We start from the raw sequence: 13378 nt of genomic DNA on the forward strand, positions 1-13378 counted from the left end.
AACTATGGAAGTAATTGCCCTGTGCTGGGAGCACACTAGTGTATTAGCTGGCAAGAAATGTAATTCTTCCTTTATTGTACACCAGAAGCCCGGTGCACGAAATTTGTGCATGGGAGGGGGGGTTTCCCTCAACCCGGCCTGCACCCTCTCGTAATCTGGGACTGCTGGCTCCTAAACGCTTGCCTGCCTGCCTGATCGCCCCTAACTGCCTCTGCCTCAGCCCCCGCTGCCGCAGCTTTGTCTAGAAGGACATCCAGAATGATGTCCGGAAGGTCGTTTGGCTGTCCGGTCTAATTAGCATATTATGCTTTTATTATTATAGATAGTGTTTATGGACATGGAAGGAATCTAAATGCCCCCAAAGAAGCCTGTTCTGAATCTGACCAGGCTATTAGAACCACTATCCCTCAGAGAGTCTATACTTAGAGTTCTTCCAATACACCCCCCCCCCCCCCCCCGCCCCATTCAACAAAAAAGAACATTGATGAGCCAAATTGGGGGGCGGGGGGCTTGCAAACCGAGCAAGAGCTCCTCACTGAAAATACTTTTGAGTTTTTTGTTTACTACACAATCTCTGTTCCTTTTCAAAGCCAAACATCTTTAGTCTGTTTTCCCTTTCACTTACAACCCGTTCCAATATGTATTCTACCTTAACCATTCCTCACAAGCTGCCCTTGAGAGAATTCAAAGGAATCTTGAGTTAATAGGCTCTGGTGAGATAATACATGAATTGAAGCAAATTAAACTCTCTGAGCCTCAGTTATCTCTGCTCTAAAATGGGCATTATAATACCATTGTCTTCCTCATAGTGTTGTCAGGATGATTAAATGCATTTGAAAGCCTTGCTCAAGAATTGAATGTTGCTACTATTAGTATTTCTTTTTTTTATTGTTTTATTGCTTAAAGTATTACAAAGAGTATTACATATGTCTCCTTTTTTTCCCCCCGCCCTTGACAATCCCCTGGCCTCCCCTACCCCCCAGTGTCTTATGTCCATTGGTTATGCTTATATGCATGCATACAAGTCCTTCGGTTGATCTCTTACCCCCCTCCCTCCTGCCCCCCAACCCTCCCCGGCCTTCCCGCTGCAGTTTGACAATCTGTTTGAAGTATTTCTTTCTTGATGTCTTAGCTGTGTGAGATACAGTTGACTATTCACTCCATCTTGAAATACTGTGAAATACATCTTGGCCTTTGTGATGCTGCATGTTTCCTTGCTTCATAAGCTCTGCAGTGTTCTTTGGCTCCTCATCTTCCACCTGATCCTTGCATGGTGGAACTCTTCTTGACTATCCCCTTGTCAATTCTCATTCTATGCACTCTCCCTAGGCAATTTCATCCAGAAACGCATGCCCTCCATTGTCTTCTCTTACTTACTCTTAGATTTATCACCAGACATTTCTTTTGAGCCCCAGACTTGTACTCGATACAAGTATTGAAGTGCTTCATGTTAATCTCAACACCTCTGAAACCAAACTCACTTCTTTCCAAACACCTACACTGAATGTACTCCTTCACGATTCCCTATTGTTAAAAAAAAAAAAAAGAAAGAAAGAAAAGAAAAAGGACATTCTTTTCATTCCAGTCACAACCTTGGGACTTATCTTTGACTCACTCTTGTCTCTCATCCCAGTCAATCACCACATTCAGCTGACTACCCCCAAAAGAAAGTCTTCAATTTGTCTTTGCCTCCTCCCCTTCCTCCTCTTTGTCTTCTTTTTTTCATTGCCACTCCTTACTTAAAACCTAGGCTACTGCCCTAACCAGTTTGGCGCAGTGGATAGAGCGTCAGCCTTCGGACTGAAGGATCCCAGGTTCAATTCTGGTCAAGGGCATGTACCTTGGTTGTGGGCACATCCCCAGTAGAGGGTGTACAGGCCAGGCTGAGGGACCACCTCCCAGTGCATGAATGTCATGCACCGGACCTCTAGTTTATAAATATAAGGTCTATGAAGGGAAGATGAGTGGTTCTATAAGAACACATAACAAGGGCATCTCATCTTGTCTTGCATCATTGGAAGGCTGAGTGTTGTTAACTAAGCAGAGAGAGGAAGTAGGAGGGAGCCAGACAGAAAACTGGTAACAACACAGGGGAGAGTATGGAACCACCGGGATATGGGAGTTCATTGGTTGTGGTGGTGATAGGGGAGAGCAACCTGGAAAGGCTTCATGGAAGAGACAGATCTGGAGGAAGAAGAATTCTCTCTCCCCATCCCCCGCACCCCCTTGCCCCAAGATTGGTTTAGTGAGTACAGAGGGAAAAGGAAACATCATGAATTTGGAATGAACCTAATGAATTCTGGGGAACAGGGACACTGGTTATTAGGATTCTTTCAGTGGTGAATAACACTCAATTTGAATTGGCCAAAGAAAAAGATGCTAAAGAGTCCAGAATATAGATCCAGCGGCAAGTGGATCTATCCCATTCTTCAGCTTCATTTTTCTATGTTGGCTTCATGCTCAGGCAGTGGAAATATGGTAGCTCTGGATTTTATCCAATCAGTTCAGCAAACTCAGGAAGGGGTGTACTTCCTTGCCCAAAAAACCCAGGTCTGACTCTCATTGCCTCAGCTTGGATCATGCCTTACTCTGGAGCCAGGGGGCAGAGTCAGGCACACCTGAACTTTAGGGTCTGAGAATGAGAGAGGGTAAGTTCCCCAAAGCAGAATCTGGGAGGCAGGCAGGGAAACACAGAGAACGCCACCACAAGTGGTTGGCTGGAACAGTGCTCCTCAGGTTTTATATGCAAAATCTCATTGGCAGGTCTGACATGGGAACATCTGCACTTCCAACAGGCTTCCCAGTGAGGCCAATGCTGCTGGTTCACGGACCACCTTTTGGGTGGCACACTACCTGGAGTGACTGCCTCCCTCAAATTCATTTAGGCTGTTTAGTGCTAGCCTACAGTCCATCCTCCCATTTCCCTACTTTCCTGGGTCTAACTGTATATTTTCACACCACCTAGTTCCTATACATGAAAAATACTTTTCCTCTAAGTTCTCTCATTAGCTTGGCAACATTTTCATGATTCTACCTCTTATCTCTTGCAAATAATGTTTCCTTACTGAGTAAAGCTCAAGTTCTGATAATTCTTCTTCAACTGATGCCTTTTCCAATTTGCATCTGTGAATACCAACCTGGTAGTAGTGTAAAAATGTATTTAATTATTCATAAGCCTGACAAGATCTGCTGTGTTCAATTGATTTGTTGTGTATGTAATTCACTGCCCGAGTTTCAATCTGGATGTTGGTCTACATCGAACACTTCAGTTTTAGGCTCTATGCTGTTAAAAAGGATCCTTTTAAGTTGCTGATCTGCCGCTCAATAATTCGATGATGCTCAGTTTTCATTATGCCAATGGTGTTTCAGTCCTGTGGACTTTGCAATCACTGCCGGGAGAAATACTGAACCATATTATGGCATAAAACTTCCATTTCATTTAAGGCTTTGGGTTAATGCCTTTATGGTGGGATGTCTATGAAATTGAATCCCAGGGCTTGAGGGTTCGCCTTGAGGATGCTCCTGGTTTTGTGACTTTTCTCAAGTCTTTAAGCCTTTCTAGGCCTCAGTTACCCATCTGACCATTGTTTGGGTGTTGTGCCATTTCTCTTCTTCAAGGTGTCAGCCAGGTTATGGCACCAGCTTCCTTGGTAATATCTGGTAACATGATCCAGCCTTATTTTACTGACCTGCAAAAGGTGATGATAATAGCTTCTATTACCCGAGTTATATGGTGGTGGTGGAAGATCATGAAAGAACATCATGACTAACAATAAGATATCAAAATTAGCAATCACCACAATAGGGATCTATCTGGAAATAAGATGTAGGCAGAATGGCTTACCATAAGCGGGAATTTGCTTCTTAAATCCATGAAAATGTATGGAGCCAATATGACCTCACACAACTCTAGTCAGCAGTTGTCTTTAATTTCCACCCATAATAGGTCCTTGGACTATTAGCAATCAAATGGTTCTCAAAACTTGGGTGTATAACATTAAATAGTTAACGGAGAATTGGAAGTGTGATATTTTCCCTTGGTTAGATAAAAACTACTTTCCATTATATTAATTTCTCTCCTAATTGTCATTAAATGTATTAGCTTAAGAATGACCACGTGTTTTCACTTGTGCAACTTTCCTGTTGAAAACATCGAGTTGCTACCTTGTATGTGGCATCGTTTCACACGTTTGAAAACGGGCTCCTACACTTCCCGTGAGCATCTCTGCGAAGTGGTGCAGATTTGCTCTTTGAGCCAAAAGCCACGACCTTCTGTGCAGGAAATGTGTCTAGGCCAACACAGCACCAGCCTCAGCACCTAGAGAGACGGATGCCCCGGGGAGGGGTGTGTTTTTCCTTGAGATGCGTGCGTTTGGTTCTCCTCCTTCTTGGATTCTCATTGCTCCTGACACAGCCCCTACTCCTCGCCCAGAACCAAGACTCGTCCTTTGTACCCGCTCGTATCACCCGCGGCCTGAGCGCCCGCCCCGTCCTCCGCCCAGACCCAGACCCCGCTCCCCGCCCGGCACCCGGCGGCCCGCGGGCCGGGGCTTGCGGACACGCCCGAGTCCGGACCCCATTTACTCTCGGGCCCCCGCCGGTGCCATCTGGCCGCAGCCCCGGGAAAAAGTAAACGTTGGCCGTAGTCACCCCTGCCCCTCCGCGTTCTCTGCTGGACACGACATACAGACCCAGGGTCACTGGGGGACGCGGGGCAGGAAAGAAAAAGTGAAGACAGAAAAGGGCCCGTGTCCTTGCCGGCCCCTCGGCGGCGTCGGTGCCCGGGACGGGGGCGCACCCCCCCACCGTCCGCCCCAGCCCCAGCCCACCGACGGGCGGAGGCGCGGCCCTTCCGCGGGGCGGTGTCCAGCGCCCGGCGCCGTCCCCGGGTCCCCAACGGCGCCGAGGGCCCCGAGGAGGCCGCCGCCGTCGCACCTGGGTCTGCCCGGGGGACCCGCGCGGTGCGGAGGCTGCAGCCGCGGGCCTGCCCCCGCATTTCAGCCCAAATATAGCGAAGCAGGAAATAAAAAGGGAAAGAAAGAGGCCGAGCACGGGGCCGCGGCGCGGGCGGGCGGGCGGAGGAGGGCCGCGGGGCCGAGCCCGAGCCGGGCGCACGGCGGGGGCGCGGGGCGCGGGCAGCACGCGGCGCTCGGGCCGCCCTTCCTCCCGCGCCGCCGCCGCGGCCCAGGCTTCCCCGCTCCGCCAATCCCCGCCCCGCGCCGTCCCTCCGCCCCCCGCGGCCCCGCCCTCCCGCCCCCGCCTCCGCCCTCCCGCCTCCCCCCTCCCGGCCTCCTCGCAGCCAAACTGAAAGCCGGACCCAGGCCGCCTCCCGCCGCCGCCGCCGCCGCCGCCCGGCCTCCTGCAGGCGCCCCACCATGGACAGTCCTGTTTTCCCCTTATAAAGATGGCGGTGCGGGGTCGCTGCAACCTTTAGACTCATGACTGTCCGAAACATCGCCTCCATCTGTAATATGGTGAGTGGCCGCCGCCGCCGCCGGGGGGTCGCGCCCGAGGCGCGGGCGGCGAAGAAAGGGAAACCCGAGCCGCACGCTCGCCCGGCGGCGGGTGGGGGTGGGGGCGGGGGCGAGGGCGGCGGGTCCGCGGCGCCGCTGGAAGTTGCTGGCCCCGGGCTGGGCGGGCCGGCCGCGGCCCCCGGAGCCTCCGGGGAGGGGTCCCCAGCCCCCCGCCGCCCCCCGCCGCCCTCTCCGGCCGGGGACCTGGGAGCCCGCCCGCCGGCCCCCGGCCGCGCCTGTGCCTCCGCCCGCGGGTGGCGGTGGAATTGGCTGGGGGGCAGGCCGGACCCGGACGTCCCGGGGGAAGGGTTTGGGGGACAAGCGGATGGGGGGGTTGGGGGGGCGCTACTCATCCTGCCCTTGAGGCAGAAGAAGCCCTCCCGGCCTCCCTGGCCGCCCTCATCTCATTTCGAGTTCACTCCTTAAACTGTATTTAACATTCACTTTGCAAAGGCAAGCGGTCTATCTGGAGACATGTATGTCGTCAATGTCATAAAGCTGTAAGAAAGTGCAAAATTGTGCTTAGAGAAGTGAACTTCACCTGGTTGGAGAAAGCACCGTCGTTTGTGTTGGGCGCCTCAGTGTCCCCGTCCGTGAAAGAGGCACAGGGTTGTCTGCATGATGTGCAGTGGCATCGAAGGCCTGTGCGGGGGACCGGCTGTGCGGGTGGAGGTCTGCAGGGTTCAGCCTGATGCGCTGCAGACCCGTGGAGGCTGGTGGGCGTGGACGCAGCAAGGGGACATCCCCAGGCTCTGGTGGGGACTGGCTCCCTGGTGTGGTGGTTGGTGACTTGAACTTGGGTTTCTCCCATTGCTTTCCCTTGCTTTTCAGTTTCTGCAGGAGCAGCTTAGCCCTTGGGTCCTCAGGGTGCACCCTGCTGCTCCCCCCCCCCCCCCCCCCCCCCCCCCACTTGGGTGCACAGTTTGCTCTCTGGAGTAAGACATTGCCCTCCTGTGCAGGGTGAGAGAGTGTGTGCCTTGCCTTCCTCCTACAGGGCCCAGGGCCCTCCTACACCCCCCCCCCTACACACACACACACACCACCATCAAAGCTGGAACCTGTGCTCTTTTAATGCCAGGTTGGGGGGAACCTCCCTTGTAGCTAGTAGTACAGGCCCCTACAGGGAATCTGAGGAGGCTTGATGGAGAAGTCTGGAGGTAAGGTGATCTGACTGCCCTTCCCCCATCACACAGCCTTTTCAATCTTCTGTCCCACATTTCGTTGCAAGATTAACACATGGCAAAGGAGCATTAAGGAGCCATGTGGCAGCTCAGGAGTGGAATTGAGACCCGCTGGTGCTGGCTTCAATTTCCAGCACTGTTGGATGTGGTCACTGGCCTGGTCAGCAGAACAAATGCCGGGGCTTCCCGGGGTGATAGCTCCTAGGGGATTGGCGCAGGGCCCGTTGGAGGAGCGTCTCAGTGTCCTCTCCTTTCCTTCCTTCTTCACGCAGAGACGGCCTCCCGCTCCTTCCTGTCGAGTGGCATTAGTGTTGCTCGGTGCAGCAAAGAGGTGATGCCAGTCCGCCCAGTGTCTCTGTAAGCCAAGCTGAGCTCCGAGGGGACCTTTGAAACCAGAGCAGCTGACCAGTACTCTTCTTTCAGGCTTGCTGGGGTGGCCTCAGGCCTGCGGGGCAGCGAGGTGCCGTCCCAGCCCTGGGTGGTACTCCTGTCCTGCTGGTGTGTGGTCACACCTCTCTGAACTAAAGCAGCTTGGGAACTTGAGAGCCAGTGTGTCCCAAGAGGAAGCCAGCCTCCAGCTTTTTTTTTTTTCCACCCTCAGCGCAGCTGGGGCTTCTTGGCACTCCCGGGCGGAATGTCACTACCTGTTTCCACTGAAACTCAGCCAGGGAGGCGGGCTGCAGGGAGGGCATGAAAGGAGCAGGCTCGAGCTGTGTCTGGAGAGTTGACAACCTCGTGTGGAATCTTTAAAGAGGCACCACCTTCGGGGTCATCACCCCGGTGAGGTGAGGAACCAGTACTTCGTAAGTTGGGAGTTTTATGTTCCTCTTTGGACACTGTTGTCTTGAGCAAGTAATGAAGAGTTTGTGCTCTCAAGTTAGACTTCCTGGGTTCAAGGCCTGGATCTCACACAATCTAGCTTTTTGTTCTGTGAACAGGTTGCGCTTTGTCTTTCCTTATCTAGAGAAATGGGACGATAGTGGTGCCCACTTCCTAGGCCAGTGGTCAGCAAACTGCGGCTTGCGAGCCACATGCGGCTCTTTGGCCCCTTGAGTGTGGCTCTTCCACAAAATACCACATGCGGGCGCACGTACAGTGCGATTGAAACTTCGTGGACATGTGCAGAAGTTGGTATTTTGTGGAAGAGCCACACACAAGGAGCCAAAGAGCCGCATGTGGCTCGCGAGCCGCAGTTTGCTGACCACTGTCTGGGACAGTGATGGCGAACCTATGACACGCGTGTCAGAGGTGACACTCGAACTCAATTTTTTGGTTGATTTTTCTTTGTTAAATGGCATTTAAATATATAAAATAAATATAAAAAATATGAGTCTTTGTTTTACTATGGTTGCAAATATCAAAAAATTTCTATATGTGACACGGCACCAGAGTTAAGTTAGGGTTTTTCAAAATGCTGACACGCCGAGCTCAAAAGGTTCGCCATCACTGGTCTAGGATGTTGTATTGAGTGAGTTACTAGGCCTAGCACATAGAGGTGAGGTACTCAGTGAGTGCTAGCTCTCGTCCGTATCGCCTCATGTCACCTTCAGGTGTTCAAAGGACAAAGGAGATTATGCCTTCTTGGACCTGATGGAAGAAGCCACTGATGTAAACAGCTCACGTGTTCATTTATGTAAACCAAGCCGAATGGCAGTATCCGAGGGCTGGGATGGGAATCCTTAACCCCGCCCCTTATAAAAGGCTGCTCGGGCCACCCTGTCCCTCCCAGCCTCACTTCCCACACGAGAAGGCTTGGTGCTGAGGAGACGGCTGTCTCCGCCTGATCTGACATACATTTTCATTGGACTCCTCTTTAGATTCCGCACGCGATGATGAATTGCTTCCAGGTAGGTCTTCTGGGGGTCTCTCCTCACTGTTTGGCTTCTCACTGGGGCTCCTATTGGTCCTTCCTTCTCCTAACACTGTTTGGTGGGAACTGGTTGGTGGTAGAGAGAGCAAGTGAGGATTGCCTTTTTAAACACGGTGATGTTTTTCCAGAAAGGGTGTTAAACAATGTCACCCTTCTAGGTAGGACTTGAACAAACCAAGACCTAGCATTGAAAAGTGGATTTGTTTTGTCACCAGACAAGAAAGGACCCAGCAGAGCGGAAACAAAACATACCAAATCCTTCATGTGATTGAGAAATAAACACCCCCCCCCCCTTTTTTTTCTTTTCCTCAAACTTCTTGTGCCAGTTTTAGATACAGGGGCCTTGGGAAATATTCACATCCCTCCACTGTCCCCGTCCCCACTGAAGTCTTATTGTGCACTGGAAATTTAATGCTGGTTCCCATTTGTTTTAATTTCACTTCCATGTGAATTCCTGCCATAATGATTCTTTTTATAAAAAAATATATGTTATTGATTTTTTACAGAGAGGGAGAGGGATAGAGAGAAACATCCATGAGAGAGAAACATCGATCAGCTGCCTCCTGCACACTCCCCACTGGGGATGTGCCCGCAACCAAGGTACATGCCCTTGACCGGAATCGAACCTGGGACGCTCTATCCACTGAGCCAAACCGGTTAGGGCCCATAATGATTCTTGATCAACTTGCTCAGGGCTTGTCAGCTTAGCCACAGCGTGTCTGGGTCACAGATAATAAAGCTTGTTTGGCTGGTGTGTTGTAATTTTAAAAATGCACTAGCTGCTACCAAGTATGAGGAAACCTCCCTCGTTGATAATCCTCTGATTTTTGTCCAGACCAATGGACCTAACTTCCTATGTATCCTACGGCCCTACAAATGGAAGGCTTTTGTTTTGGGTATGTTTTCTGTTTGAAGAACTTGAGGAATTTTCTGAAGAGGAAGCATTTATTAGGAGAAAACAAAAGTGCCCTCTAGAAATTCGACTTGGACTGATGCAAATTGGTCTAAATCACCTCATCTTAATTTTACTTGTTAATGGTGCTGTGAGACACGCCACAGAGGAAATGTCATGTGGAAAGGAGATTACATTTCTGTTTCCATAAATGGCCATTTGCTGAGGACCTGCTGGGTCAGTGTTGGCATGTACTGGGTGCAGGTGCTAAATAAATGAAGGAGGTGAGTTCTTATCTCCAAGGAGCTCAGGAGTTTCTTATCTTGTGGGTATAACATTGATAAAGATGAAAATTTTAGTGTGTCCACGCAGAAAGGTTGAACAAAATCTCAGCGGCACTACAGTGGAAAGACTGATGAACACAGTAGGATTTTTTTTAGTATATTTGCATTTGAGCAAAGTTTGACTATTTTTTATGTGAAGATGTGATTATAGTCAATGTAACTGTAATTAGAACTGGAATTTGTACCATTGGTGTCCCTCCAGTTAAGCATGAGTCTAACGGTGCCTTTTAACAAATTGTATTTCTTGCAACCTTAGTTTTTCTCAGCTTTTAAAACTGATTTTGTTGTTGTTGTTGTCAAAACCTTCTTTAATGAGTAGTATTTCTTAGAGCAGTGGTTCTCAACCTTCCTAGTGCCGTGACCCTTTAATACAGTTCCTCATGTTGTGGTGACCCCCAATTTCATTGTTACAAATTGAACATAATTAAAGCATAGTGATTAATCACAAAAACAATATGTAATTATATATGTGTTTTCCGATGGTCTTAGGCAACCCCTGTGAAAGGGTCATTTGACCCCCAAAGGGGTTGTGACCCACAGGTTGAGAACTGCTGTCTTAGAGTCTTTATAAAAATCTACATCTCTTAATTGGTTAGTAACTACTTGAGTACTTAACTACCTTGTTTAAACTGTGTTGAACATGCCAAATGTTGGCATTTTAGCATCCATTGAACATCCCCAGTGTGTGTGTGTGTGTGTGTGTGTGTGTGTGTGTATTTTAAATATATTTTTATTGATTTCAGAGAGGAAGGGAGAGGGAGAGAGTGATAGAAACATCAATGATGAGAATCATTAATCAGCTGCCTCCTGCACGTCCCCTACTGGGGATCGAGCCCGAAACCCAGGCATGTGCCCTTGATGGAATCTAACCTGGGGCCCTTCAGTCCTCAGGCCGACGTTCTACCCACTGAGCCAAACCAGCGAGGGCCGTCCCCAGTACATTATTGGACACCTTTGTGAGTGCCAGATTTGAATTCTTTTAAATTAGTGAAATCACCTTGATAAGAAGGGAAAGTAAAATTAGTAAAAATTTGAAACAAAGCTAGAGGATTTTTTATAGAGATCATTTTATTTTGATAAGTCAGTTACTGACCTGAGGCACGTATATTGAGGATCATTGGAAGAAGTTTTAAAAAACATTAAAAATCACATAATTTGGGAGAAGAGATAACTTGCCTCTTCCTCTGTTTCTCATGCTTCCCATTCTCAGAGATAATTGGAGGCTTATCAGCTGGGTGCTGTTACAATTTCATATGAGAGTCTACTCTGATAGTTGTCAGTTTTTAGAAATTGCTGGTTAAAATGGGTTAATATTTAAAGAAAAATTCTGTTCTGGCCTCTTGGGTGTAATGTAGGCACTTGTGTTGGGTCAGGTCCAAACAATTAAGTCTACTTATTTTTCAGTGTTTTCTTGGAATCTTAGGGTGCAAACAAAGTTGAATGTGAATATTTAGTTAGAAATCAAGATTGTTATTTGCTGGAAATCAACTTTGTGTTCCAGTTCACTCCTACAGTAAAATCTATTTATTTTTTATTAATGTGGAATTTTGGTATGTTGGGGTTGTACTGAAAGTAATTTTCCATTTTGATTCTCTTAGCAATTAAGAGAAAATTTTCTTGTTCATATGTTCTCCCCTTTCTTCCCTCCAGCCTGCTCTAATTAGTTTGAATGAGTTGAGGTTTTAAGATGGTGTTTAGCCCTAGCCAGTTCGGCTCAGTGGATAGAGCGTTGGCCTGTGGACTGAAGGGTCCCAGGTGCCATTCTGGTCAAGGGCACATGCCCAGGTTGTGGGCTCGATCCCCAGTGGGCTTGATCCCCAGTAGAGGGCATGCAGGAGGCAGCTGATCCATGATTCTCTCTCATCATCGATGTTTCTGTCTTTCCTCTTCCTTCCTCTCTGAAATCAATAAAAATATATTTAAAAAATAAGATGGTGTTTAGTTCTGTGGTACCATCAGAAAGGTATATCTTGGTTTTATCTCTAGCCTACCCATGGAGCCAGCCCAACGCAAACTGAAAGAGCTGTAAAAGATGGTGCCTTTTAGTCTAGTTAACCCTTCTGGCCTAAAATTTTAATGCAGTTTTACATAATAAACCTTCAGTTGTGCTGAAACCAAATGCTCATCTAAGGGTTTGAAAAGCCTTGCTGATCTTTAAGAAAGAAGGCCACCGAAAAATGAACCAGCAAAGACTTTCTTGAGGCAAATAAATTCTATATTAGCAACCAACCTCAGCCAACATTTTGGAAAGTTTCTGTTCTGGGATTGCTGCTTAGAATTTTGGGGATGTCATAAGTCCTCTGCATGGAATTTTACTATAATTCTGAGGATTATTTGCTATGGATGGAGTCTGTGTGGGGAAACCCTGTTGGTTCCTAAAGCTTCACTTTCCACTTGTAGGTACAACCTTCCTCCTGCCCACCAAGTTCTGATGTCTCTTTCAGAATCTGCACATGCTTTATAGTAGCTCAGATTTGGGGCTCTTTTTCTTGGGACTCTTTTTCTGGTGGTAAATTTCAGGAAAAATATGGATAATAACAGAGTGAGTACCCATGTATCTACCTCCACATGAAGAAATAAAATACTATGAATACAAGTGAACCTTTCCCCACCTATTCCCCTCCCCCCCAGACAGTGACCACTTTTCTGAATTTGGTACTTATGTGTTTTTATAGTTTTACTGGATCTGTATGTATTCATAAACCAGATATAGTATTGTTTCTTCATGTTTTAAACAAGCTCTGCAATACTGAACAACTCAGTTTGCTTTTGTTTACATTGCAATGTTAAGATTTATCCATTAAGGTACATGAATTCATCCAACCGGCGTGGCTCATTGGTTGAGCATCAACCTATGAACCAGGAGGTTACGGTTCGATTCCTGGCCAGGGCACATGTCTGGGTTGCGGGCTCGATCCCCAGTGTGGGGCGGGCAGGAAGCAGCCGATCAATGAAATCAATATTACTCTCTGAAATCAATTATAATGTATTTTTTAAAAAGATACATGAATTCTAGGCTGTTTTGACTGCTGTATGATATTACATTTCATGAATGTGCTGCATTATATTTATTCATTTTGTTGTTGACGAGCACTTGGGTTGACAGTGTCTTGTGTGTGCCCTTTTAGAGCGATGAACAGATTTGAACTCGTCTCCCTGTGCATGTGTTTAGAGGTTCTCTGTGGTCTCTACCTAAAAGGGAAATGGGTGGGTCAAAGGAGCTGGGCATCTTTGCCCCTGACATACTGTCAGCTTGCTCTCCGAAGCAGTTGTGCCAATTTGCATTGCACCCAGCAGCGGTGGGGAGTTCCAGTTGCTCCACAGGCTTACAGACACGCCCGGCGTGGTCAGACTTGAGGTTTTGCCAGTCTCATGGGTGTGAAATGGTATCTTCGTGATTTAAAATGTGCACTTTCCTGTTGACAAGTGAGGCTGAACATCTTTTATGTGTTTATGGCGCTGGGGTTGTTTTTAATCCAGAGGCTTTGGAGCAGTTTTCCAGGGTTTGTAAGTGAGGGTTGCAGGGGTGGTTTTGTGTGAAAATAGGGAAAAGGGTGATGAAGGGGATGATTAGGAAG

General features: G+C 48.3%; 1 protein-coding gene across 2 annotated transcripts in view; it reads left to right on the forward strand.

Moving 5' to 3' along the window:
• Positions 1 to 5290: 5290 nt before the first annotated feature.
• The window catches only part of USP46 (ubiquitin specific peptidase 46), a 60391-nt gene continuing 52303 nt past the window's right edge, over positions 5291 to 13378 (forward strand). For both annotated transcript variants that reach the window (XM_070396707.1, XM_070396715.1), the window contains exon 1: positions 5291 to 5474. In XM_070396707.1, the coding sequence (XP_070252808.1) occupies positions 5439 to 5474 (36 nt within the window). In that variant the 5' untranslated portion in view covers positions 5291 to 5438. The remainder of the gene's footprint in view (positions 5475 to 13378) is intronic.

This window comes from Myotis yumanensis, unplaced genomic scaffold (assembly GCF_028538775.1).
Source record: "Myotis yumanensis isolate MYYU_CA2020_CCGP unplaced genomic scaffold, mMyoYum1.0.hap1 SCAF_1, whole genome shotgun sequence".
NCBI classification, from domain to species: domain Eukaryota; kingdom Metazoa; phylum Chordata; class Mammalia; order Chiroptera; family Vespertilionidae; genus Myotis; species Myotis yumanensis.